A 27,683-nucleotide genomic window follows, 5' to 3' on the forward strand; every position below is an offset into this window, starting at 1 on the left:
TGCAATTTATTGGGCATTTTTTTCATCTAATTATGCCTACAGATTATGCTATGTGACACAGAGCCACATAGAATAAGCACATATACCACCTGCACAAAGTACTGGAGCAGAATATCAGAGGATCATAGGATTTTAAGAGTGGAAAGGATGCTTGGAAGCATGTGGTCCAATTCCTACATGTTTCAGAAGAGGGAACTGAAGTGTCAGGAGGTGATGCTATTTCACAGAATTTCAGAAAAAGAAGGGTTTTCATAGCTCACCTAACCCAACTTGTACTTGTCCACAAACACCCATAATAGCCTCCCTCTCACTCTGAACGTCCCACATTGTCCACTGAGAAAGAACCATCTACTTTGTGTGGTAGTCCATCCTGCCATTCCTTCTGTTTGGGGGATGCTTTAACTTTCATAATTTTTTCCTCATCTTAAGAAAATCTGCACAAATTTCACCCATTGAATTACTGAGTATGTCCCCTGCTTTTTATCTTCTTTTTATACTCTTACTCTTTCTGCTCATAGTACACACAAAGTCCAGTGGAGCCTAGGACCTTTAAGTCTAAATCCACTGGGCTTTCCTTGATAACAGCTCTGTCATCTTTGGCCCTTAGAGTATATTGAAGGTGTCCTTGCATTCCCTTAAAATAGCTAATCTATGTTATCATGAAAAATTTTCATTAGTTACTAAGAGAATGAAAGCACATAAAGTTCAATAGAGTGTTCATTTGAATGTCGAATTGGTTCATTGTGCCATGTTCTTGAAGATTTGGTGTTTCAAAAATAGAAACTTTTATTCTTTAGAAAAAAAAATCACTGCAGTGAGAAAATTAACATAGCTTACATTACTACTCTGTTTCCCAGTACCTCTTTGATTGCTAGAATTGGACCATCTCTAATGGCTTTCCTAAATAGCAGAGATTGTGCTGTGTGAAGCAGAAACGTTATAGCACTGAAGTGATTAAAAATGAATCTCCCAGGATACAATACTTCCATTACTAAAATGAAGGTCATGCTCAGTTTGCTCTCTTTAGAAGATTTTCTTCTGGGAAGACAGGGAACTTCATAGCCATTAGAAGATTGCACAATTTCTATATTTTAAATGGAAGATTGGTAGGTAAACATTTGTAACACATTTAATCAAAGAGTGATCAAAATAGTAGTTGTAAAGTGCCCTGGGTGGAATTTGAATGTTAAGTGAAAATTGCTCTATAGCTCCAAAGCGTAAAAATAGGAAAATGGATAACTTTCTTTTGACCTGCAAAGTTTCCTAAATCATGTACACTTGCCATCTCATTAGATAAATGTCTGGATTTCTAGTTCATCAGTCATAAAGCATACAAATTTAGAGAACTTAATGGGAAGAAACTTTGCCCATGTCTCGATTAAATAATTTTTCCCTTTGGCAAACTAGTGGAATTTTGTCCCTCAAAAATAATGTGCATAGACTAGAGTATTAAAATTATTTATTTCAGTAATTATGTTGATTGCCCAAGACAAGGTGATCTAGGAAAAATAATCTAGACACTGATATATTTTATTGCCATGACATTGCAATTACTCTTGAAGTAAAACCTTGCACACAAAAGACAGTATCTCTTAATAATCTGAGAGCTATCCATTTATCAGAAAAAAATTGCATCCCTATTTTGTTGTGTGCAAAATTTCCCTTTATCCTTTGTTAATTTCATTCTGCCCCCAACTCGTCTCCTTGTCCTATCTGAAGAATATTCCTTAAGCATTCTTGAATACTTGAAGTATACTTGAAGTAATACTTCAAGTATACTGAATACAGTATCTCCAGTCCTATCCTACACTGAAGTTTCACCTTTCTACTTATAATTCCTGGTAGATGACAAGGGATGTCACCTTAAAGTTTCTCTTCAGTGTCAGTCTTGATATTGAAATATCTGTCGCCTGCAATCCTGCGTTGAATTACATGCCAGATAATGTTACAAACTCTCTTCATCTACCCCAAATAGGTGATAAAACAGAACCCTTCAAATGGAATTAACTTATCTCTTGTTCGATTTCATAATATTTTAAGCATTTCATTTTATGACATTTCTTTTATGTGTATGCCTTCTTCCATCAAAGTCCTACAGATGCCTTATCATGACAGAAACATGACTTTGGGTTCTTGAAAAATATGCTTTCAGATAAGCCTTGGAACATCTAACATCTAAACAAATATCTACTTTTAAGTCCTTAATATTCTTTCACCCCTCCTGTATACACATAATAGAGATAATGTGCCCTCTTCAACATGACCTATTTGACGTTCTCTTTCCACAAAAACTGAGCCATTTTAATTGTTCATCCTCTCTACCCCACATCACCATTTGTTAGTGACTAGCTATGTGTCTCTTGTCTGAGGAGTGGTCTATGTAATTGAAGAAAGGCTCATCAACAGAGAGTGAGTCACCAAATGATACATTTTTAAGTCACAGAAACTCATTATACTGCCTATTAAGGTATCAATAGGAATACCAACCTGGATAAAAGCACATTTCTTTGAATTAGGGATATAAGTAAACTCCTTCATAGTTACAACCATACTTTATTTATTTTTAGGGGATGGATCCAAGAATTTGTCAAGTGACTACTGTGAGACAGACTGTGTGCTAATCACTTATTAAATATCTCATTTAGTACTTACAACGACTCTCGGCGATGGGCACTATCATACTCCCCATTTTATTGTTGAAGAAGCTCAACCAAACAGAGGTGAAGTGACTTGCCCAAGGTTGCACAGCCCTTACAGAGCTTTGACCAGATTTGAAATCAAGTCTTTCTGACTTTAGGTCTAACATTCTCTCCTTTGTACCACCGTGCCTCTTGAACACAGTGCATGCTACATAAGTGCATGATAAATGTTTAATTATCTTAATGATTTTGGCTTGTTCCCTCTCATATTCTACCCTGAGCCCAGCAATATATAACATGGGCTTCCAAAAATCTTGATTCATACTGAGTAAGTCAACAGAATCACCACTTGTCTACCCCTCCTTTCTCTCTTCTAAAGTGACTTGAGAACCTATGGTATATATTTTCCTCTGCATTTCAACTCTTTGTAGTCATCTCACTTTCATCTGACTAGCATCAGAGTTAAAATCACTTGACCATTCTCTAATCCACCTGTTTCACTGGCTAGGAATGAATACAACCATCTAGATACACATGACTCACTGTCATACATGAATTTTATGATCAGACTTGTTAACACACCTCTCATTAACACAATAGACATCCTAATCCCCCTAATCTTCTGTCACTGAAGCCCATTGGATTACCTCCACCACAGATGTTTTCTATTATTACTTTTAGGCTATGTAATGTTGCTAAAGGCATTAGATGCTAATAATTTAGCTAACTACAATTTTTTTTACTATTTAATTTCAATTGGGCTCATATTGCTCTTTGCCGGTCAATGCTTTTAATTAATTTCTTTTTAGTTTTCTAGATCACCAGCTATGTGTCTATGTCAAACCTTTACCTCTTAAGTCCTTAGTATTCTTTCACCCCTCCTGTATCCACATAATAGAGATAATGTGCCCTCTTCAACATGACCTATTTGACATTCTCTTTCCACAAAAACCGATCCATTTTAATTTTTCATCCCGTCTACCCCACAACACTATTTGTAGATTCATAACTCCTCCCTCTGCTGATCAAGTACTTGATATTCATTCAACAAAAAATATTAAGCATTTACTATGTACAAGAAGGTGCTATACTAGGTTCTGAGTATGACACTATGGGCATGCATCTTAACTCTTCCTTTTGAAAAAGACAGATTCAGGTGTGAGTTTAGCCACATTCCCTCTAAATAACTCCATCTTTGAGGAAGAGTTACCAACGTTCCTTCCAAGACAAATTCTTTTCTTTAAAAAAAATCAAAACTAAATTTGACTCATGACCCTCCCCCAAAGGTAGGAAAATATTTTCCTATTTGCTTTATAGAGGTAGAGGGACAATAGATGAGAAATGTTGCATGTGAGGTCAGATTTGTTTGATCTGCTAATTTTCCTGAGCCATTTTTTTCCTCCTTTTTGCCCTACATTGTTATAAGAGATGACTCTAGAATATTGGAAAGGGGAGGTACATTTTGGGAAATACAGATAATGTAAAACATAAATAAATAAGTAAATGGATAGATTTTAAAAGATTTTAAATTCATTTCCTCAACCATAATGTCAAATTCCAGTTATATTTTTTAACATGGTAAGTCATACAAACCATATTTCTGTATTAGCCATGGTACAAAAGAAAATACAAAATAAAAAAAGTAAAAATGTTTCAATCTGCATACAGAGTTCATTAGCTCTCTCTGGATATGGATAGAGTGTTCATGATGGAAATTTTGGAATTGTCTTAGATCTTTGTCTTCGTCAGAGTAACTAATCAATCCCAGTTGAACAGCTTTACAATATTACTGTTTCTGAAGTTCTGCTCGTTTCACTCTGAATGAGTTCATTTAAGTCTTCGAAGGGTTTTCTGAAATTTTCTTGCCCATCATTTCTCATAGCACAATACTGTTTCATCAAATCATATGCCATAATTTATTCAATCATTCCTCAATTGATGGGAGTCTCCTCAATTTCTAATTCCTTGACACAACATAAGGTGCTATTATAAATATTTTTGAACAAAATATTTTGGTGCAGTTTCCCCAATCCTTTTATCTCTTTGAAATACAGACCCATTAGTGGTATTTCTGGTTTATAGGGTATGCACAGTTTGATAGCCTTTGGACATAGTTTCAAATTATTCTCCAGAATGACTGGTCTAGTTCACAATTACACCAATAGTGTATTAGGGTCTCAATTTTTCTATGTCCCCTCTAACATTTGTTATTTTCCCTTTTCTGTCATATTAGTCAATCAGATAGATGTGAAGTCATACCAGAGAGTTGTTTTAATTGGCATTTCTCTAATCAGCAGTGACTTAAAAAATTTTTCATGTGACTATTGATAGCTTAAATTTCTTCCTTTGAAAACTGACTGTTCATTTCCTTTGGCCAGTTATCAACTGGGAAATAGTTATTATTTTTGTAAATCTGGCTCAGTTCCCTATGTACTTGAAAAATTATGCCTATATCTGAGAAACTTGAAGCAAAATTTTCTCCCAGTATACTGTCTTCATTGTAATTTTAGATGCATTAGTTTTGTTTGTGCAAAATCTTTTTAATTTTATGCACTAAAATGATCTGTTTTATTTCCCATAATCTTCTCTGTCTCTTGATTGGTAATGAACTCTTCTGTTATCCATAGATCTGATAGCGGCATTTCCTGTGATCCCCTAATTTACATATAGTATCACCCTCTATGTCTAAATCATTTACCCATTTTGACCTTCTCTTGATGTACCATGCAAAATGTCAGTATATGCCTAATTTCTACCAAACTGTTTTCCAGTTTTCTCAGCAATTTCTGTCAAGTGTTGACTTCTTACAAAACTTGGATCTTTGTGTTTATTAAAAATCAGATTACTCTGGTCATTTATAATGGTGTATCGCATTTCTAATCTGTCCCATTGATTTGCCACTCTACTTCTTTCCTCTTAACGGATTGTTTTGCTGATTTGCCTTGTAATATATTTTAAAATCTGGAATGTGTAGGACTTCTTTCTTCATATTTTGTTCCATTGATCCCCATGAAATTCTGAATATTTTGTTTTTCCAGATGAATTTTGTTACAATTTTTCTATTTTTACAAACTAATACATTGGTATTTTGATTGTTATGATACTGAATAAGTAAACTCACTTAGGTATAATTGCAATTTTTATGATATTGACTCAGCCTACCCACGAAAAATTAAGATTTCTCCCATTGTTTAGTTCTATTTCTGTGCACAGTGTTTTGTAATTTTGTTTGTGTGATCTCTGTGCTTGTCTTGACAGGTAGACTCCCAAGTATTTATGTTCTTTTTTGTTATTTTAAATGAAATTTCTCTTTCAGTCTCTTGCTACTGGATTTTCTTGGTAGTATATAGATACGTTGATTGTTTATAAGGGTTTATTTTATGTCCTGCAAGTTTGCTACAGAGAATTGTTTCAACTAGTTTTTGAGTTGCTTCTCCAGCATTCTCTAAATATACCAACATATTTTCTGTAAAGAGTGATAATTTTGTCTCCTCATTGCTATTTATATTCCTATAATTTCTTTTTGCTTACTGCTATATTTTGTTATTGCTATAACTAGCATTTTCACATTAAATAATAGTTGATAGTGACCATCCTTGCTTCATCCCTATTCTTATTGAGAAATCTTCAAGTTTGTCCCCATTACACATAATATTAGCTCTTGGTTTTAGATAGATGTTACTTTTCATTTTAGAAAAGGCTCCATTGATTCCTATGCTTTCTAGTGTTTTTTGATAATAATGGGTGTTATATTTTTTCAAGGCTTTTTCTACATCTATTAGGATAAATATTTTATTTTTTTATTGATATGGTCAATTATAATGATAATTTTCCTAATACTGAACCAGCCTTGCGTTCCTGTTTGAAAACCTACCTGATCATAACATTTGATCTTTGTGTTATATTTTTGCAATCTCCTTGCAGAAATGTCCTTAATTTAAAATTTTACATTGATTTTTATTAAGAAAAGTAATTTTCTTTCTTTCTTTGCTCTCTTTGGTTTAGTTATCAAAATTTTATTTGTGTTATAGAATGAGTTTTGTAAGACTATATCTTTACCTATTTTTTTCAAATACTTTGTATAGTAATGGGATTAACTGTTCTTAAATGTTTAGTAGAATTAAGTTGTAAATTCATCTGGTTCTGGGGATTTTTCTCTGGTAGCTCAATTATGCCTTGTTCAATTCTTTTTTTTTCTATGATAGGGTACTTTCATGTCAATCTGAAGATTATATTTTTGTAAATACTCATCCATTTCATTCACATTGTCAGTTGTACTAGCATATAATCAGACAAAAATACTTCTGATTGCTTTAATTTCATAATCATTGGTTGCTCAGGGTCAGGGCCTGAGCCCCCTGGATCCCCCTGACCCACGGGCCTCTAATCTGTGGGCCCTGAAGGAAGGAGACCGGAGACAAGATGATCCAGGCAGCAACAACTTTATTCAGCTGAGGGTTAGGGTTTATAAAGGCTGTATCCACCAATCACATACATGCTGAGCTCATCCCATTACTTCACCATCTCATGACTATTCCACATCCTTACACCCGCAGTAAGGAAGGAAGCTTATCTTGTTCCTGCAGCTAGTTCCTGGGTTCCCAGGCTCACTTGTAACTTTACTGTACAGAACATCAGGTTCCAGGGTCACACAGAGCTTCTGCTAGGGTGTGCGTCAGCACCGTTCCCACGGGAACAGGCTTTGCCTCTGACTTGCACCCCCTGGGACCCTCTGGGCCCCTTACAATTGGTGTTACATTAACCCTTTTCATTTTGGATAGGGTAATTTGACTTTTTTTTTCCAAAAAAAATTAACCAATGGTATACATACACACACATATACATACACATATATATGTATATATGTATGTATATATTATATGTATATGTGTGTGTATATTGAAATGAGCTCCTAGATTTATTAGTTCAGTATTTTTTACTTTCAATTTTATTAATTTCTTTTTATGTTTTACTGTTTACTTGTGAATTTTTAATTTGTTCTTTTCCTAGTTATTTTTATTGATTTTATTGATTTTCACAATTAAATTTTAATGCCCTACTTTATTTATTTAATTTTTTTACTTCCAAACTTTTCAAAGAAATAATCTGTAAGAACTGTTTCTAATTCTTCATCTTTTACTTTTCTTATGCCCCTACAACTGGACTTGTTTTAATTCCCACCCTCCTTTATCACTCTGCCAATATGACAGTGTAAAATAAAATAAAATCTCCTAATTTTGACATTCAATGACTTTTTCTTAGTCTTCATATTCCTTAAAATCTTTGCAACATTTTATTATATTAATAGACATTCCTTTTGGTAATTCTCCTGTTTTACTTTTCATGATATTTCCTTATTCTGTTTCTCCCACTTCTCTAGTCATTTTCTGTCTCATTCTCTCTCATCCACCCCATTTTGTACTCTGACACTGCTGGCACCCTGGTACAGACCCTCATTGCCTCATATATGTTCTACAATAATAGCCTTCTGATTGTTCTTCCTACCTCAAGTATCTCTCCACTCCAGTCTGTCCTCCACTCTGTCAAATTAATCTTCCCAGTGCACAAGTCTGACCATATTATACACACTGTCACTTCTCTCACCTACCTCCATATTCATTCAGTAAACTCCATTAGCTCGTTGTCACTTCCAGGATCAAATTTAAAATCCTTTGTTTGACATTTAAAATCTTTCACAACTCAACCCCCTCCTACTTTTGTAGTCTTATAGCTTCCCCATTGCATACTCTGAGATCCAATTATATTGGCTTCCTTGGTATTCTTCCCATAAGTCCCCTTTTCCAGACTGTTGATAATTTTCACTGGCTATTTTCTATGCCTAAATTACTCTCTCCTGATCTCCCTGGCTTCCTTCAAGTCCCAGATTAAATCCCATCTTGTAAAGAACCCATTAATGATCCCTCCTTAATTTTTGTGCTTTCCCTTTACTAATTCTTTCCAATTTATTTTGTATGTATATCTTATTTGTACATAGTTGCTTAAATGTTATCTGCATTAGATTGTGAACTCCTTAATAATGAAGCCTGTCTTTTGCAATTCTTTGTATGACTAAGGACAGTGACTGGCACATAATAAGTGATAATCTGCATAGTTAGGTAAAGTGATATAAATATGAAAAAGCAAAACCATCACAGGGAAAATGACTTCTTTGTAGAAAAATATTTATAGTGGCTCTTTTTGTGGTATCAAAGAATTGACTGAGGGGATGTCCATCAATGGGGAATGGTGGAATAAGTTATAGTATATGAATGTAATGGAATATTGTTGTTGTATAGGAAATGAAAAACAGGATGCTCTCAGAAGAAAAAAAAAACTTGGAAATACTTACATGAACTGATGCAAAATGAAGTGAGCAGAACCAGGAGAAAATTTTACATAAACAGCAACATTGTGTGATGATCAGATATGAATGACAGTTATTCTTAACAAAACAGTTATCCAAGACAAGTCCAAAGGACTTACGATGAAAAATGGTATCCACATGCAGACAAAGAGCTAATGCAGTGTGAATGAAGATCAAAGCATGACATTTTTCACTTTATTTTTTTCAAGGTTCTTTTTTCTTTAGGTCTGTTTCTCCTTTCACAACATGACTAAAACAGAAATATATTTTACATGCTAGAACACATATAACCTATATCAAATAACTTACCATCTGAGGGAGAAGGGAGATGAGGAATAAACGGACAGAATTTGGGACTCAAAATTAAAAAAAAAGATTGTTAAAATTGTCTTTACAAGTAATTATTAAAAATAAAATACTATGAAAAGTAAAATAAATTTAAATAAAAAGAAAGACATTCTGTGCCCTCAAGATGATTATATTCTAATAAGGGAACACAAGATCTAAAAGGAAGCAGAAAGGTTGAAGGAAAGGTAAGGAAAATATCTGGATCAGGGAAATGATGGAGGAGTTGAAGAAAGTAAAGCCAAGTGGAAAATGAAGAGATGACTAATGTGGGTAATCTCCTGAAATGGAGATGTTGAGAAGAGCGTTCTGTTCTGGCCTTTAATCAGAGAAGGCTTCAGGCAGATGATAATGATGCCCTGTAAAATCCATCGCTCATGTGATCTAACTGCTTGAAGAGGTTCTTGTGGAATGATGACAAGGAAGACTTTTCGTTAACATAGTAGAATATTCAAGGGGTTTATATTTTTGGTAACAAAATCAAATAACAACCACAACAAAAGTGATAATTAGCATTTATATTTTTTCTTTGTAAACTTTAAGGTTTGCAAAGTACTTTACAGGTATTATCTCATTTTATCCTCCCAACAACCCTGAGAAATAGGTGCCATTATGCCTATTTAGTGAATAAGGAAACGGAGGAAGTATGCTGTGGAGATAGAAATGGAAAGATCTTGTAAGGATTCACATTTGTGTTTCCTTAATTAAAAGGAAACAAAATAAAATAAAAATAGATATTATATTATTATCAGAACTAGTTATTTCTAAGAGCAAGAAGGAGAAAAGGTCTCCTTTCCCAGACTATCAGTTACTGAATCAATTGAAAAAGCATTATTAATCATCAATTATGTGTCAGTTACTGGGTGAAGCTCTGAGTATGTTAAAATGAAGAATGAAGCAATCTCTATTTTCAAGAAACTTACATTTTTAATAGAGGATACAAATATATACACAGACACACACACACACACACACACACACACATATATATATGAATGTGTATATATGTATATATACATTTATGTATGTATGTGTGTATAGATACATGTGTGTATATATGTGTGTGTTAGAAGGAGGTGATTGAGATGTATATGAAAGGAAGAAAGTGATACCATGAGAGAGAAATGAGGAGGAAATGTGTTCTTATAATGAGAGAGGGCTGGTACAAAAGCACTCACAAAAAAGCACTCACTCCTTTTTAAGGAACATACAGAAGGTCAGTTTGACTGAAGTGTAGAATGTGAGAGTGAGTGAAATGTACAATGAACTTAAAATATGTTGTGAAAAGGTTGGGAAAGGTTTTAAGAGTTAAAGTGAAGAGCTTATGTGTTATTGTAGAGGAAATACGGAGTCGCATAGTAAATAAGAATGACAAGGTCAGATCTGTGGTCAGGTGTGGGTGAGAATGAGAAAGCTTGTAATGACTTTGTAAGGAAAATCACGTCCATAGCAGCTTGGAGGATAGACTGTAGTAAAGAGAGATGAGGTAGAAAGGCCACTGGGTAGGGTATTGCTGTTGTCTAGTTAACAAGCGACGAAGGCCAGAATTCATCAGAGCTTGAAAGAGTAAGCACTTAAAATATTTGTTGACTGGCTAACTGCACTAAGAAAATATCTATAGGAGTAGAGAAAGGGATGAGATGTGAGGGATGGCATGGAAATAGGATTGGAAAGATTCTGCAAATGATACATGTGGTAAAAAGAGAATGAGCAGCATAGGATAACACTGAACTAAAAATTCGGGAAATTAGAAAAATCATGGTAACAGACAAAAATAAGGAGCATTTGAATGAGGACTAGGTTGATGGGGAAGATTTTTAATTTTGTTTTAGACATATTTGAAGTGTCTCTGAGAAATTTCATTTTAAATATTTAATAGCTAGTGGTTGATGTGGGACTTGAAACTTCAGGGCTGGACACAGATCTGAAAGTCATACACACAAGCAAATAATGCCATGCCTAATATATAATATACCATACAATCTATACATGTATGCATAGATGTCCATAAACTCTATACAAACACACATGCATATGTGTATATATGTTCTTTATATATTTTTGCTCTCCCTTGATTACTTCATAAGCTCCTGTGTGTGTATGTGTGTATATATGTATTTGCACACATATATGTGTTTTACACATGTGTATGTGTACACACATATACAAACATGTGTGTGCACACACACACACCAAGGGAGAACACATCTATATAAAGAGAAGAGAGGACATAACCTTGTGTAACAGCTACATTTAGAAGTTATGAAGTAGGTGCTGATCAGCAAAAGAGATTGAACAGGATCAATGAGGCAAGTAGGCATTAATCTTGATGAGGAGGAGAGCTACCTCATTGTTAAAGACTGAGGTAAAGGAGGAAAAGGTAGCAGCTGATATCAACAAATTTTGATACAAAGAGAAGGTGAGATGTGAGAACTCAGTGAAAATGTCCTCAGTTTTCTCAGAAAAGTAAGAGACAAGGTCCTTTGCTGACAGAAGGGAGAGAAAGAGGTGGAAGAGGCTTGAGGAGCAAAGAAAGAAATAAAAAACTAAAATAAAAAAACAAACAAACAAATATAAAAATGAAATAAAACTCTTGTGCAGGGAGTGAGAAATGGAATCAAGTAATGAGAAAAAATGGATTGCCTTGCTGTAGTAAGGGGCCCAATTAAGTGAAATGACATGTATTTATAATATCCAGTTAATATAATTATGTGTCTTCCCTTAATTGTGCTTTTTTTTTTTTTTTTGGTAGAATATGGGTATGATCAGATAGGGTGTAATTTAAGGCTAAGATTTGGCTAAGAATAAACAGAGATGTCAAAGAGTGGGGCAGGTTCTCGAATGAGGGATTCTATCATATTTGCTTAATCATAGGACTGTGTTTAATTGTTTAATCACAGGACTGGATTTAGAAGGAAAGGAAAGTGAAAGCAGAGGATGAGGAATGTGATGGAGATATTTTAATGGTTTTGCAATTTGATAGATTCTTCCAAGACAAAATGATTATACAAACCTTTTTATCTTCTCAAAAAGTACAAGGAAAAAAGAATTTCTTGTTATGTAGTAGAGCAAAACTGACTCCAGTCCCCTCAAAATGAAATAAAAGACCTCTGCTTTATGGCATCATGGAACTTTCCTTTTCAATGAGGCCCTCAGTATTAGCTAGTTTCCCACTATTTTGAACTCTTAGTGTCTGATTATCTAATAGAACATAGGCATACTTTTCGTCATTCTGCTTTCTCAATATCACAAGATACTTGTTCCCATATTTTCAAAGTGGGAATTGATTACTCTTGAAGATATCCTGAGAAATGAAATCTTTTTATGGGAAATATTTTTAGTCCCAAAGAGAGAAATGACAATTACAAGAAATGATTGGACACTAAACACAGTCAACTAATTCCCCAAACTAGTCTCTATCTCAAATCTTTTAAAGGAGTTTAACTAAGCTGACTAATTTCAGGTAGAATTCACTACCTTAGAAGAAACATATTTTTTGAAGTCTTCCTCAGACTTGAGAAAGTTCATAGACTGTGGAGATCATATCCAGGAAACATACCAGCACCCTCTTTCACATTTCTTCAGTTTCTCCAGGATGAAATATGCTATCTTAGGTCAATATCCATTTTTTAAGAGAGGGATATGCATTGACACCAAGTTTCATTGATGAAATAATTTAATATAATTAACTTCATGATTTGAAAGTACTTTGATAACTACAAAACCTATTCGGGTTATTGTTGAATTTCATGGAACTATTTACTCTTTGCATTTTTATATCGAAAAGTAACTTTATTTTACAGGAATACCATTACCTCCGAAAGCAAAGTTGGATATCCCTGTGCTATTTGTTCCTCACATTATGAAAGTATATGAAGCAATGGTGATTGTCGAGGTGGTAAGGAAAAATGGTGAATATTGGCCTTATGATAAAGCAGATGACTTGGGACCAGGTCTGGAAAGGTAACTTAAATAAGAATCTTTTTTTTTTCCACTGACACTATCCCTGTATCCTTGACATATCATTTTCTATTTCAATTAAAGAAAATCAGAAACAAAACCATACCCCAGTCTGTGGAAGGAGATGCATTTTAATGTATCAGAAAAACTCTCTCAAGGGTGGAGGAAAAGAAGGATAAGCTCTTGATACTCATTTGATACTCATAATTTGGCTTGGTTAAATTGTGAGACAGATTTATAAATATATTGAGATTGGTTAGAATTACCAAGTAACCTGATAAAGTAACAAAGTAACAAAAAACACAAAGTAACAAAAAATGGTGCTGAATACAAGTTGATGATTTCACCAAGAAAACGATAATTCATAGCGAAACAAGACCCCATTGCCTAGGAATCAACTTGACACAATGTGGGATTATATAAATCAAGAAATTTGCAGCAATGGAGCAGATGTAAAGTCATTATGTTATACAATGTATACAACCCAGATATAGCATGACTTAGAGTATGCCTTCTAGAAGGTACTTTAATATTGGCTTCCTTAAACACACGTTTATATATATATATATTCCTTTTAAAAATTAAAATGTCATGTAGTTAAAAAAATTAGAAAGACACTAGCAGACATATTAATTTTCTAATTTTAAAACTTCATGTCCAAATAGCACAACAAGAACAGAAAATGGAGACATCTGCAACATATGTTGGAGGTACCCAATACAAGGTATCCCAGAAGCACCACCTGCTAAAACATACCATGGTATGTATGTTACGTGATCAAAGAATGATAGGCCAGGACTACAATAAGAGTTTGGGTCTAACCCTTTGTCTCATATAGGTAAATTAAGGCTTAAATAGAGGAAGTAGTATAGTGATCCTGAAATGATACTGCTAATTTTCCAGTGCTAGAACTGAAATCCAGCTTTCCCGAGGTCTCTTTCAGGTTTCTTTCCACTACATCACACTGTCTCTTTTTACTATCACTTTGAGGAAGAAAATGCTAAAGATTCTACTTGGAAACATGGCATCAGTCACTTTCTCTGTATGATATAACTTTAATTAAAATTGTATCTGATTAGAAATCCCTTTGACAAATAACTATGTCATTTGATTTACTTGCAGTACTTTTTAATACTAGGCTGGAGAATATTTTTTTATGGTGAATGCAAATCTTTCAAGCACAAAGGCACTAAATTACTATCAGCAGTCTTTCAAAACGAGTTAGAATTTCTTTTCCTTTTTTTCTCAGTAAAAATAATTGACTCCTAATTCTCTATGGAGATGAACATCGGTTTAGAATTTACAATCTATGGTCATCAGATTAAATGGTGTAATAAAACATAAACAATTTTCCCTGTCTTCTGACAGCTTTGTTGTTCGTGTCTCCTATAAATATATGCTTCGGTTTTCCTAGATGAAAGAATTCATGAAGTATTGATTAAGCTAAAACAGTCTAATGATGCATTAAAGTACATATTATTTTTACATCTTTTGCAAAGGGAAGTTAGTGTGCATAAAATAGAGGTTGCAACTGTCATTTACCCTTTATTTACTTCCCTGTGGGTTAGGCTGTGATACAAATGAGGAGAAAATTCACCTCATGGAAGATGTGGGAGACTCTAAGTGTATAAATTTATTTATGATGTCAGACATAGTTAGAGTTGATATATTAAGTTTGCTGAACTGTCTCCTTCTCTTCCTCCTTCTCTTTCTCCCCCTCCCCCTCCTTCTCCTCCTGCTCCCCCCACCCCCTCTGTCTCTCTCTTTCCTCCAAGGATCTTTGTTGTAGCGCATTACATTAAATTATTAAATTGAATTGGGAAAGTCAGGGAATAAAATTAGTCTTCTTTGTAGTAAATAAGCACAACTCTGGTGGCATTTATTTATTTCAGTATTTTCGAATACATTAGAAGACCTGTGTTTTCATTAGTTAGTCAGATAGACAACACGCATTTATTAAACTCCTTTGTGCCAGGCACTGGGCTAGCGTTGGGTGTACAAAGAAATATAAAAATAGTTCTTATGGGTTTCACAGTTTAATGGGGGAGGCAATATACAAATAACTCTGTACAAACAAGCTGTATACATTACAGAGTGGAAGTAATCAACAGAAGGAAGCAACTAGAATTCAAGGAGATCACAAAATGTTTCTGAAGGTGAAATTTAACTGGAACTTGAAGGAATTCAGGGAAGCCAGGAGGCAGAGATAAGTAGTAAGAATATTTTAGGCATGGGGAAGCACCAGAGAAAATGCTCAGAGTCTGGAGATGGAATGTCTAGTTCAAAGAAAATCAAGGAATCCAGTTACATTGGATTGAAGATTGCATGGGAAGAATGAAAAGGGGAGGCAGGTTATAAAGAAATGTGAATTCCAGATTCACAGAAAATCCAGAAAAGATTTTCTATTTGATCTTAGAGGTGATTTTTTTTAGCACTCTCTACTTCCATATCCACCATTTTTCCATTGTCATTATGCCACTGCATAAGTAGAGGGTATCTTGGCAGAACTGAGCACCACTTCATTCATACACACACACACACACACACACACACACACACTCGCACGCACGCACACATTCACATACACACACGTATATATATATACACATATACATATATACTTATACATATATTCACACACACACACACACACACACATATATATATATATATATATATACACACATACATACATAGCATAATGAGTTTCATATCCAATCAGTTGTCAAGTCTTTTACATGTCATCTCCACAATATGTCTGGAATCTGTACTGTTTTTCCACACTATAATCCCTGTTTTTTTTGAGTTCTACAACACCTATCATTTGAAACTTAGAATTGCCTTTTAATTAATATCCTTTCCCTAAGTCCTTTCCATTTCTCCTGTGATTACCATATAGCTGCCAAAGTACCAGATGTAAACATGTTACTTTTCTGCCTAATAAACTCCATTATTGCCTTTTATTGCCTCTAGGATAAAATAAGAACTTCCCTTTTTACCATTTAAAGTCCTTCTCAATTTGGCTTCAGCTTACCTTTCCATATTTATTACCTATTACTTCCCTTCATTCACTCTGTGGTCAAGCTATACTGGCCTTCTTGCTTGTCCCTGTACATAATAAAGGGATTCTTGCCTCATAAATCCCTAAAATCCTTCGAAGTTCATGTCAAATACACCTCAGGCATCATATCTGTCTTCCTCATGTCTTCCCCTCAGCTGGTAGTATTTCACCCATCAGATTACTTTAGATTTACTTTGTATGTATTTTATATCTGCTCATGATATATCCTTCCAATGTAATGTAAACTTCTTGAAGGCAAGAACCATTGTGGCATTTTTGTTTCTACATCGCTAGCAATCAGTAGAGTGTTTAATACATGACTGACACTTAATAAATCTGTGTTGATTTATTGATTAGAATCATGGAGAGAATACTTATAGCAATGTGATTATATAATCATTGAAGTCTTGAAGAAGCATTGCTACCTTTTTCTTTTAAAAATTTAAAAGCCAAAGCTAGTGGGTGGAAGAAAATTTATACTTGATATGAGGAAAACATACTTAACAATTAAAACTGTTCGAAGGCTACATTAGTCACTATGTAGTGACTTCTCCATTGTTGGAGGTCCTTAAGGAGAAGGTCAATGATCATTTGTCAGAACATTAAAAAGAGGATTCTTTTTTTTTCTGGTATGCATTGAATTGGTTGAATTCTCTTCCTACTGATTACTTCATCCTTTGAACATTTTGATTATTGCTTCTCTGTTGGCAAAGATAGGTGGTAAAGTTACTTGAAGTAACTACTCACTTGAAGATGAATAATGTAATAGAAATATGCACTCACTGGAAATGAATTGTCTATATTTTTAGTATTTAGATTTCCTAAGAATTTAGAAGACAAAACCAGTGGCATAATACTAATTATAACTTTCACAGTACTCATTTCCATTTTAATGACTTAAGGCAGTGAAATTAATCATAGCTAGAAAACTTTCTTCTTTCTAAGTCATTTTTACCTTTCCAACAACATACACCAAATGTTAGTTATCATTTTAAATTTTAATTCAGCACACATTTATTAAATACCTCTTGTATGCAGGGTGTGTAAGCACTAGTGAAAACAAGGTTAAAAAGTGACACAATGTAATCCCTACTCCAAACGAGTTTTTATTCCTTTGTGACAATGTGATGTAATCACAAATAAATATTAATACAGTTTAGAAAATGATTATGCACATAGTAGGAATTAAAAAGAGTGGATGATTCAAGAAAGGTGTAGGGATCACTTTGATCCGGGAGTATATGGAAAACCATATGGAAAAGAAGGTACCTGAACTGTTTTTTGGAAAGAGTAGCATTTAATAGGAGAAAGAGAAAATGGTGTAAGTCAGTGAGTAATCCGCCCCAGGAATAAGCACAGTGTGCACACAGTCATGGAAGCAGTAGGTGAAGTGAGGGCAAGTGTAAGTAATGATGTATACTGCTAAACCATTGCATGTAGTAAGTGGTATGGAATGTGCCTAGAAGTTTAGGTTCAAGCTGGATCTTGAAGGCTGTCCTATCCTAAGAAATTCACATTTTGCATTTTACCTGGTAGACAATGAGATATCAATAATTTTTTAAAATCTTTTAAAATTTTTTTATTAATAGAGTGACATGAGCCTAAAGATATAAATGAGATCATAATTATAAAGTGCTTTGCAGACTTTAAATCACTGTATGAATACTAGCTCTTGTGGTTGTGGTGGAGGTGGAGGTGCTTGCTACCTGTTTCTGTAGAGAACATGACCATCCTAGGCACCATGGTTCACAACCTTGGAATCATGCTTGATTCTTCACTTTTTTCAATCAATACATTAAACATTTGCCCTGTCTAGTCATTCAGCCCCCAAACCTCTACACACATCATCTAAAATCCAGACCTCACCTAACTCTGTGACTCTCCTGATCAGTAAACTCCAGGGGTTCCCTATTACTTCTAGGATCAAATACAAACTCCTTTGTTAGGCATACAAAGCCCTTCCCATTTTGGCTCCAAACTATGTATCCAGGATGATGATGTATCATTCCTCTTCCTCAACCCTTCTGCCTCCTGGAATCCCTATTTTCAAAGCTCATGCCAAACACTGTTTCTTACATATGACCTGTCTTGTTAATCAGCAAGTGTTCCCCATCCCCAATTAGCTTCTGTTAATTTAACATCATTATTTCCATATAATTGTGAGTAATGCTGTTCCCTCCAATAGAATGCGAACTCTGTGAGAAAAGACTATTTTCTTTTCATCTTTATATCCTCTAGCACAATTACTAGCACATAGTAAGTGCTTTAAAATGCTTTCTGAGTTCTTGATTGATTAGACGTATTTATGCATTGAGAAGGTTACTTTGTAAGTAGTGACAATGATGAATACTGCTTTGTCCTCATAGAAGCATAAAATGTAAAATCTGAAAGAAACAGTTTCTAATTCACCCCTTTATCCTTCAATTCATTAATGCAAATATACTAAGTACAATGAATTATGCTGGGGGATGAAAAAGATATTTCTATGTACATCAAGCTAGTTGCAAGTATGACATTGAATTGTTTGGAAAAATTGAAATATGATTTCTATTCATATAAGTTCCTGTACTTTGGTTCCAGAGGAGAGAGGAGTCAGGAGCAAAAAAAGAAAGGAGAAATTTTCATGCTCCTTGTTTGTGTCATTTTGTTCTAAAATGGAGCTGCTGGCTTTCACTCATTCCAAACCCTAAAATCATGTTTTAATTTTTCAAAAAAAGATCATTACATAATAATCAAAAGTGTTAAATTCTATTTATACAAAAATACAAATTTAGTGCCTTGACATTCTTTGCTTAAATAAGAATAATTTATTGGGCATATATAAATATATATTTAGATTAAGTTTTACCTAATTATCACTTTTTTTTGTTTTCACAACATTGAAAACAAATTTGTTATTTTTACATTTGTAAAGTAGAATAAATTTAAATATCTTAAGTCAAATATTTAAGCTGACTAAGTTAGTCGTTGAAGAAATAACATGATTAAAGAAGAACATAATGTAAAAGTCTGATATCAATGATCTTACTTAATCCATTTTCAATAAATTCTACTGTGAAGAAAATTCATTTTTCCTTCAAGCATTTATTAAATGTGTCCAGCCCCTACTTTCACTTTATTTACCCCCAGAATTGCTACCTAATTACAAAGAAATTATTCTATGATTACATATATGATACTTGATAATTTAAAAAGGAAATAATATGCAATTTCTCGATAATCTAGTGTTTGAGCAAACTTTGAATACTTATCTCAACTCCAAACCAGAGACTGCTTATTTATTCCAGAGACTATTCTATATATCCTTGAGTTTCATTTTCTAAGTATTATCTAGAAGAATTGTTTCCCCCTGAGTTCTGGAACCTTTTTCTTTCTTTGCTGTAGTTCCTATGTCTGAATATGACATAAATCCCTGTGTCTTTTCACAAAATGCAAAAATTAGTTGGAGACAGGAAAAAAAATCCCCCTTTCATGTCATAAAGATGTCAAATCATCAGAGAATAATCATGAATCCAAATAATAGAATACATCCATGTTGTTTCTAGCTAGTATAAGCAGTCGAGCCAGGGATCGAGTGGAAGAGACTGTCCAAGTGCTTCTACCTGGAGTAGTTTTTGAATCACCAGAACAACGAGAATTGGTGGTGATTCCCAAAAAACCGCTAGTGGAAGACAATCAGAAGCAAGAACCACTAAATGATGGTAAGATTGATTTTAATATGTTTCCTAATATAAGAAAATTATCTTCTCTAGAGACTTCTCAGTTGTTCAAAGCTTTGTTTCTTTTTTTTTTTCAATTCATGGAAGAATTACGTCTCTCCTGAATTCCTAAAAGTGCTTTTGCTATTTATGCTAATAGTTTTGTAAATGATAGTAGATAAAATGTTATTAATGACATCTTTATTATTATTATTATTATTAGTAGTAGTAGTATTTCTTAATGGCATCTTAAAAGTACTTCATAGCTGCAGGTAAAGGAGAGGCAAATATTGAGGCAGGTATATTTTTTTCTTCTTTCCTTCCTCCATCTGCCCTTTTGGTTCTCTGTATTTCCTGGTGGTATACTCACTGAAGACTGTGACTGTCACTTTGTGTAGTGTATCTGCTTTTAGAATGATAACACTGAATGCCTATCTCTTAATAATTCTGGAAGACTAACATGTGAATTGACAAGATATTAACTCCCAGGCCCCCATGAAAATTATATAGAAATGTAAGTTGTAATTCTGGGCAGCATAAAATAATTTTAAACATTATCCATTGTTATTTGCAAATATAAATAATTTAATGTTATATGTTGTTATGTATTTTCTCCAACATGATGTCATTTGAGTTGACATGAATAGCATACTTAAGTCATTTTGAAAGGCACAACATGTTGAAAGAGTCACAAATTACTGATGCAAGGGCTCATTTTGTATTTAGGAATGATATTTCATGTTTAGCAACCCTTACTTCTGCATGGATTACAACATATTGATTTAGGAGAGTTCCTCTTTTCTGGCATGGAAAAGAGCAATGAAATGATTTGACACCAAAAATACTAGAATCATTTGTGTTTCTCACAGTTTCAAGTTATCAGTGACATAATATCATTACTTCTGGATGAATTTTGATATCGGTTAGGTAATCGAACTACTTGATTTTTTGTACAAGCTATGATAACAGAAGTAACATAAATAAAAATGTGAAATACTAAGAAAACAGTCAAGAAAACTCTTTTCCTTTTCTTCCTTTTTCTATAGTGGTGATTCATTGGCTTCATATAGAGTGCTCAGTAAGCAGATTTTTAAAAAAAGGAGTCAAAGATATATGTTAACAATTATTTTATTGAGTTTAATTTAAAACTGTTTGAGTTCAATTTTAAAATTTAAGCACTAATGTGTTACATTTTTCTTTATAAAATTATTATGTGTTTTTTTATAAAATAAAATCATTTGTGAAATGTAACCTTTAAGCTAGTAACAACTTTTAAGAGGGAGTAATAAATGTATAAATACCTTTAATCAAATTTAGGAAGGGCATTTTATTTGCTTCTGTTTTCATTTCTGATCATTTTCACCAGTATATATGTTGTGGGTTTTTGTTACAGTCTTATTTAAATTTTCAATATATATGTTATGGATTATCCTTTTCAGAAACTGAATAAAAGAATGTTGCTATTGGAATACCTAAAGTTGTTCCTTAGGATTTAGTTTTCTTTGTTGGTAAAAACTAAATCCCCAAAGTGCAAGTTATAATTTTTAGATTATTTTCTTGAAAAAAGAAAGAAAATATTAAAGACCATAATATTTAACCATGATATCTTGCTGGTTGAAGACCAAGGATGAAGGTCAAGTTTATCAATCTTTAATACATTGACAGAAAATATGTGCTTATTTCAAAGATTATCACATCCCCTCTCCTATTTTGTTAAGTTTATATTTATACTACAACTTTACTGCTTTGGGATCCTATATTTTTTTCATTTAATTCCCATGTATGGTATTTTTCTTCAGGTAAAAATTTAAATAGTCAAAAAATAGTCTCACTTAGAAGGCTATGTAGCAACCCAAATACCTTGAAGGGTAGACCCATGAATGCAGATGAGATTAAAAAAAAAAAAAAAAAGCAATCAAGAGCACTGGGTCTTTTTGTGGTTTGACTTTTTTTTTTTTAAATCAATGATTCTCTTACAAAAGGTATCATGGAAAACTTCCTTGAAAAGTGCTTTCTGCTGCTTAATTTTATGTGAATTTGGAATTCTAATAGATCTTTTTCCTTTGAGTCTTTTCTGGTTATTCACTTACTTGCATTTTTCCTCATCTAAAATACATTTGGCTAGTGACTTTAAATCACATAATTATGTTACATAATTCTTTATTGCTTATAACTGTATGAGTTTATTTCATGCTTCTACTCTGTGTCAGTTATCTCTCAGATAATGAATACCCAGGAGAACTGAATATCTATATTAAGTAGTTCCCTTTCTAATATGTCAAATGATTTTAAAAAATTAAGTAACTACTGTGATCCTGGGCAAGTTAATTAATACTGTGTGTCTCAGTTTCTGTCATCTGTAAAATGAGTTGGGGAAGGAAATGACAAACCGTTCCAATAACTTTGCCCTCTCTCCAAAAAAACCAAACCCAAAACAAAACAAAAAAAGCAAATGAAGTCATGAAATGTAGGACATAACTGAAATGACTCAGCAACAAGTGTAGAATATATTTTTTGTACACTGATGCTACAAACAGAGATCCATAACAGACTTTGGTCATAGGTCGCTTAAAATTTAATGGGCCCTGGGATGTTGTGGAGAGGTTATACAAACAAGTGCCAAAAAACCTCCCAAAATTATCATGAGAGATAATTGCAAAAAAAAGATGTTGAGATAAAGTACTACAAGACATTTGGGCAGGAAGGTGTCATTTTCGATGGGAGAATTAATGGAAGACTTCTTGGGAGAAGCAGCATCAAATTTTGGGCATGAAGGAAAGGCATTTCAACTGATGGAGATGGGGGAAAATTCTAGGTACTGAAAAGAATGAGTCAAAGTAGAAAGGGGAAAAAGCAAGTGAAGAACTGGGAAGTGAAAAGGTCTAAGGCCTAACTTGGTTTGAAAATATCTGTTAAAAAGAAAAATAAGATATAAGGCTAGAAAAACTGGATGGGGTACATTATAAAAGGATTAGAAGAGATAAAATAAGAGTTTATCTTTTACTTAGGTAATGAGGAGACAATTAATGTTAAGTTATTACTATCAGTAGTTTCCCATTCAGATATGTTCACGGATCATGGGAGACAAATCTACAGCTTTATTGAAACTTAGAGATCACCAAGTCCAAGTTGTATTTTATAGATGTTGAAACTCAGGCCCAGAGTACCTAAATGACCTTCTCCATGTCATAGACGTAATAAATAGTCAAGCAAAGAACTGAATTTGTCTTGTAACTTTAAATTTAGCATTCTTCTCTTACCATTCTGCTTCTTTGTGTTGGACTCCATGGTCTTTGATGTTCCTTGAAACTCTGAGAGTGTGACCCTGTGAGAGGTGAGCACCTGAACTAGATTGGGTTTATTGAGATTGTGGAGAGGGGGATGAATGCAAGAAGTATTACAGTGGTAGAATCAATAGGAATTGGGTGTTCAAAAAGGGAATTTATCTTTCTTCTGAAATCTATTCTTTCTGCTCAATCCCCAATTTCTCTCAAAGGTATCACTATCCTTCTAATTATCTGGGTTCATAGCCTATAAGACACTTTTAACTTTTGTCAAATTAATTGTTAAGCCTTCATTCCTCTATTTTCATACTGGTACCCTTCTCTGCACTCAACAAAGTCACCCAAATTCAGGCCCTTATCACCTCTAGTTCTTACTATATCACAACTTCCTAACTAGTCTTCCTGGTTCAAGATTTCTTTCCAGGGGGGCGGAGCCAAGATGGGGGAGTGAAAGCAACGACTCACCTAAGCTCCTGGAAAAACTCCTCTGGATATATCTGGGGGGAGATTCTGACCAGACTTTGGAGGTGTAGAATCCAGTGGGTGACGGACTTTGACGGATTCGGAGCCCAGGCTGGACCGGAGGGTCCACGGGAGGGATCTGTTCCGCGGGGGTAAGACCCCGGCGCACAGCGCAGCGCGGTCGGCGCGGCAGGGCGGAGGGGACCAGAGGAGCCCGAGAGTGGCGGGCGAGACCAGCGGAGCAGGAGATAAGCCAGGCCGAGCCGATGAGAGCCGCTGAGTGCCAGACATCAGCGCAGCAGTCCTTGAAATCTTCAGCCTGAAGACGGACTTCGGTGGGTCACTACTTGAACTTCCAGGAACTGGGATGGCAGAGTGATCAGTAAGTGCTCTCTCCTCCCCCCTGATGACCCTGAGGGAACCATAAAATTCTTCCCCAGATTAATCCTGGATCAGCGGGAACAGCAGAAGGGGGCAGGTGGTCTCATAACACCAGAGGCTGGAAAAGTGGCAAAGGGGGATTCTTCCTACTGTGGTGGAGGCTATCTGGAGGGACAGACGACCCAGGGCAGAGAAAAATTCGCACTGAGACCCAGGCAAGCCTCAGAGCCAGGAGACGAGCCCCAGGAGGGGCGGGAACACGCGTTAGCCTCTAGGCGTGCCCCAGCCCTCCAGGGGAAAGGGAAGACAATAGGGAAGCTGGGATCACCATCCCCGGACCTTGCCTTTGCCTCAGGCCAGCTGAGGAGATATCCTGAGACCAGACCACACCTCCCACACACCTATCAAGCTAACCCCAGGGTTGATCTGGGAAACAACAACAACAACAACAACAACAACAAAAAAGCCTGCTTTTAGCCTAGACAAACATCAACTCAACTTAAAGATCTGTACCTTCTGACTGAAAGAACCAAAAGCTACAACACTCAGCCAACATCATGAATCGGAAAAAGCAGACGAAAAGTGAAAAAACCATAGAATCTTTCTATGGGGATAAGGACCAAAACACAAACACCAAAGAGGTCAGAGCTGAGACTGTACTTCCATCTGAAACCTCAGATGGGACTATGAATTTCTCGCAAGCACAACTAGATTACCTGGAACGTCTGAAGAAGGATATAAAAGAAAAACTGGCCAATGATTTTAAAACTATAAAAAAAGAATTCACTGATGAGAACATCACCCTGAAAAAGAAAATTGAAGAAATGGAAAAGGAAGTTCAAAAATTAACTGGAGAGAATAATTCCCTAAAAGGAAGAGCTAATCAAGTGGAAAAGGAAACCCAAAACCTAATTGGGAAAATTGATCAGATGGAAAAGGAAACCCAAAACCTAACTGGGAAAATTGGTCGAATGGAAAAAGAAGTACAAAAATTAAATGGAGAAAATAGCTCCTTAAAGGGAAAAATTGGTCAGATGGAAAAGGAGATGGAAAAGCTAACTGAAGAAAACACTACGATGAAGATTAGAATTGGGCAAGTAGAAACTAATGACTCAATGAGGCAACAAGAATCAGTCAAACAAAATCTAAAGAATGAAAAGATAGAAGAAAATATAAAATATTTAATTGGAAAAACAACTGACCTGGAAAACAGATCCAGGAGAGAAAATCTAAGAATTATTGGCCTGCCAGAAACCCATGATGAAGAAAAGAGTCTGGACAATATCTTCCAGGAAATCATCAAGGAAAACTGTCCAGAAGTACTAGACTCAGAGGGCAAAATAGTCATCGAAAGAATCCACCGTTCCCCTCCCAAAAGGGATCCCAAACTCAAAACCCCAAGAAATATAGTTGCCAAATTCCAGAGCTATCAAGTGAAGGAGAAAATACTACAAGCAGCCAGAAAGAAACAATTCAAATATCAAGGACACACAGTCAGGATCACACAGGACCTTGCAGCTTCTACATTAAAAGATCGAAAGAATTGGAACCCAATATTCCGTAAGGCAAAGGAGTTGGGACTTCAACCAAGGATCAACTACCCAGCAAAGTTCAGCATAACATTTCAGGCAAGGAGAAAGTCATTCAACGAAATAAGGGATTTCCAGAGCTTCCTGACCAAAACACCAGAACTCAATAGACAATTTGATCTTCAAATGCAGGTCTCTAGAGAATCATAAAAAGGTAAACAGAGGGGAAAAAACAAAAACAAAAACTTGCTATTCAATTAGGGCAAACTGTTTACCTCTCTATAAGGGAAGATGATACCTGTCAATCTTGAGAACTGTGCAGCTATTATGATAAAATGGATATATGTAGAGGGAACGGGCATAAAGTAAATGATGTCATGTCAAAAATATGATTTAAGTATGAGAAGGGAATGTAATAGGAGGTGTGGAAAGGGGGAAGCAGAAAATGGCAAATTATATCACAGGAAGAAGTACAAAACTATAGTAGAGGGAAGGAGGGGAGGGAGATGAGCATTGTTTGAGAGGTACTCTCATCTGATTTGTTCAAAGGAGGGAACAATAATCTTAAGTAGATAAGCCTAACTAGCTCTATAGGTAGTAGGAGGGGAAGAGGGAAGAAAGGGGAGGGTGGCTAAAAGGGAGGAAAGAAGCAATAAGAGTAAAGGGAACTAAAAGGGAGGGGGGTCAAAAGAAGGAGGGGAAGGCTGCAGGCGGAGGGGGAGAAAAGTGAATACTATTGAGGAAGGGAAGGGAGACGGGAGAGCTAAAAGCACAAATGGTGGGAAAGAGGTTGGAGGGAAATACACAGATTGTAATCATAACTGTGAATGTGAATGGGATGAACTCTCCCATAAAACGGAGACGGATAGCAGAATGGATTAAAAGCCATAATCCAACAATATGCTGCTTACAAGAAACACATTTGAAACGGGGGGAAACACATAGGATAAAAGTCAAAGGATGGAGCAGAATATATTGTGCTTCAGCTCATGTAAGAAAGGCAGGAGTAGCAATCCTAATCTCAGACAAAGCAAAAGCAGAAATAGATGTAATCAAAAGGGATAAGGATGGAAAATATATCCTGCTAAAAGGCACCATAGACAACGAAGCAATATCATTACTAAACATGTATGCTCCAAGTGGTATAGCATCCAGATTCTTAGAGGAGAGGTTGGGGGAGTTGAAGGAAGAAATTGATAGCAAAACTATGCTAGTGGGGGACCTCAAACTCCCCCTCTCTGAACTCGATAAATCCAACCTCAAAATAAACAAGAAAGAGGTTAAGGAGGTAAATAAAACTCTGGATAAGGTAGATATGATAGATCTTTGGAGAAAATTAAATGGGAATAGAAAGGAATATACTTTTTTCTCAGCGGTACATGGAACATTTACAAAAATTGACCATGTACTAGGACATAAAAATCTCACAATCCAGTGCAGACAGGTAGAGATAATCAATGCATCCTTTTCAGATCATAATGCATTAAAAATTACATGTAATAAAAGGCCATGGAAAGAGAAACCAAAAATCAATTGGAAACTAAATAATCTAATTCTAAAGAAGGGTTGGGTTAAAGAAGAAATCATAGAAACAATCAACAATTTCATTCGAGAGAATGACAATAGTGAAACAACATACCATAACTTATGGGATACTGCAAAAGCAGTTATTAGGGGAAGTTTTATATCTCTGAATGCTTACATAAATAAAATAGAGAAAGAGGAGATCAATGACTTAGGCTTGCAGTTGAAAAAGCTAGAAAAAGAACAAATTGAAAATCCCCAAGTAAATACCAAATTAGAAATACTGAAAACCAAAGGAGAGATTAATAAAATTGAAATTAAGAAAACTATTGAATTAATAAATAAAACCAATAGTTGGTTTTATGAAAAAACTAATAAAATTGATAAACCTTTGGTCAATCTGATTAAAAAAAAGAAAGAAGAAAACCAAATTACT

The 27,683-nt window shown here is 34.8% G+C and overlaps 1 protein-coding gene across 3 annotated transcripts in view; it reads left to right on the forward strand.

Annotated features, from left to right (window-relative positions):
- CFAP47 (cilia and flagella associated protein 47) overlaps positions 1-27,683 on the forward strand; it is a 917,896-nt gene that overhangs the window by 736,633 nt on the left and 153,580 nt on the right. For all 3 annotated transcript variants that reach the window (XM_072615192.1, XM_072615194.1, XM_072615193.1), the window contains 3 exons: positions 13,152-13,311; positions 13,974-14,068; positions 19,915-20,070. In XM_072615192.1, coding sequence (XP_072471293.1) covers positions 13,152-13,311; positions 13,974-14,068; positions 19,915-20,070 — 411 coding nt within the window. The remainder of the gene's footprint in view (positions 1-13,151; positions 13,312-13,973; positions 14,069-19,914; positions 20,071-27,683) is intronic.

This window comes from Notamacropus eugenii, chromosome 5, assembly GCF_028372415.1.
Source record: "Notamacropus eugenii isolate mMacEug1 chromosome 5, mMacEug1.pri_v2, whole genome shotgun sequence".
In the NCBI taxonomy this organism is placed as follows: domain Eukaryota; kingdom Metazoa; phylum Chordata; class Mammalia; order Diprotodontia; family Macropodidae; genus Notamacropus; species Notamacropus eugenii.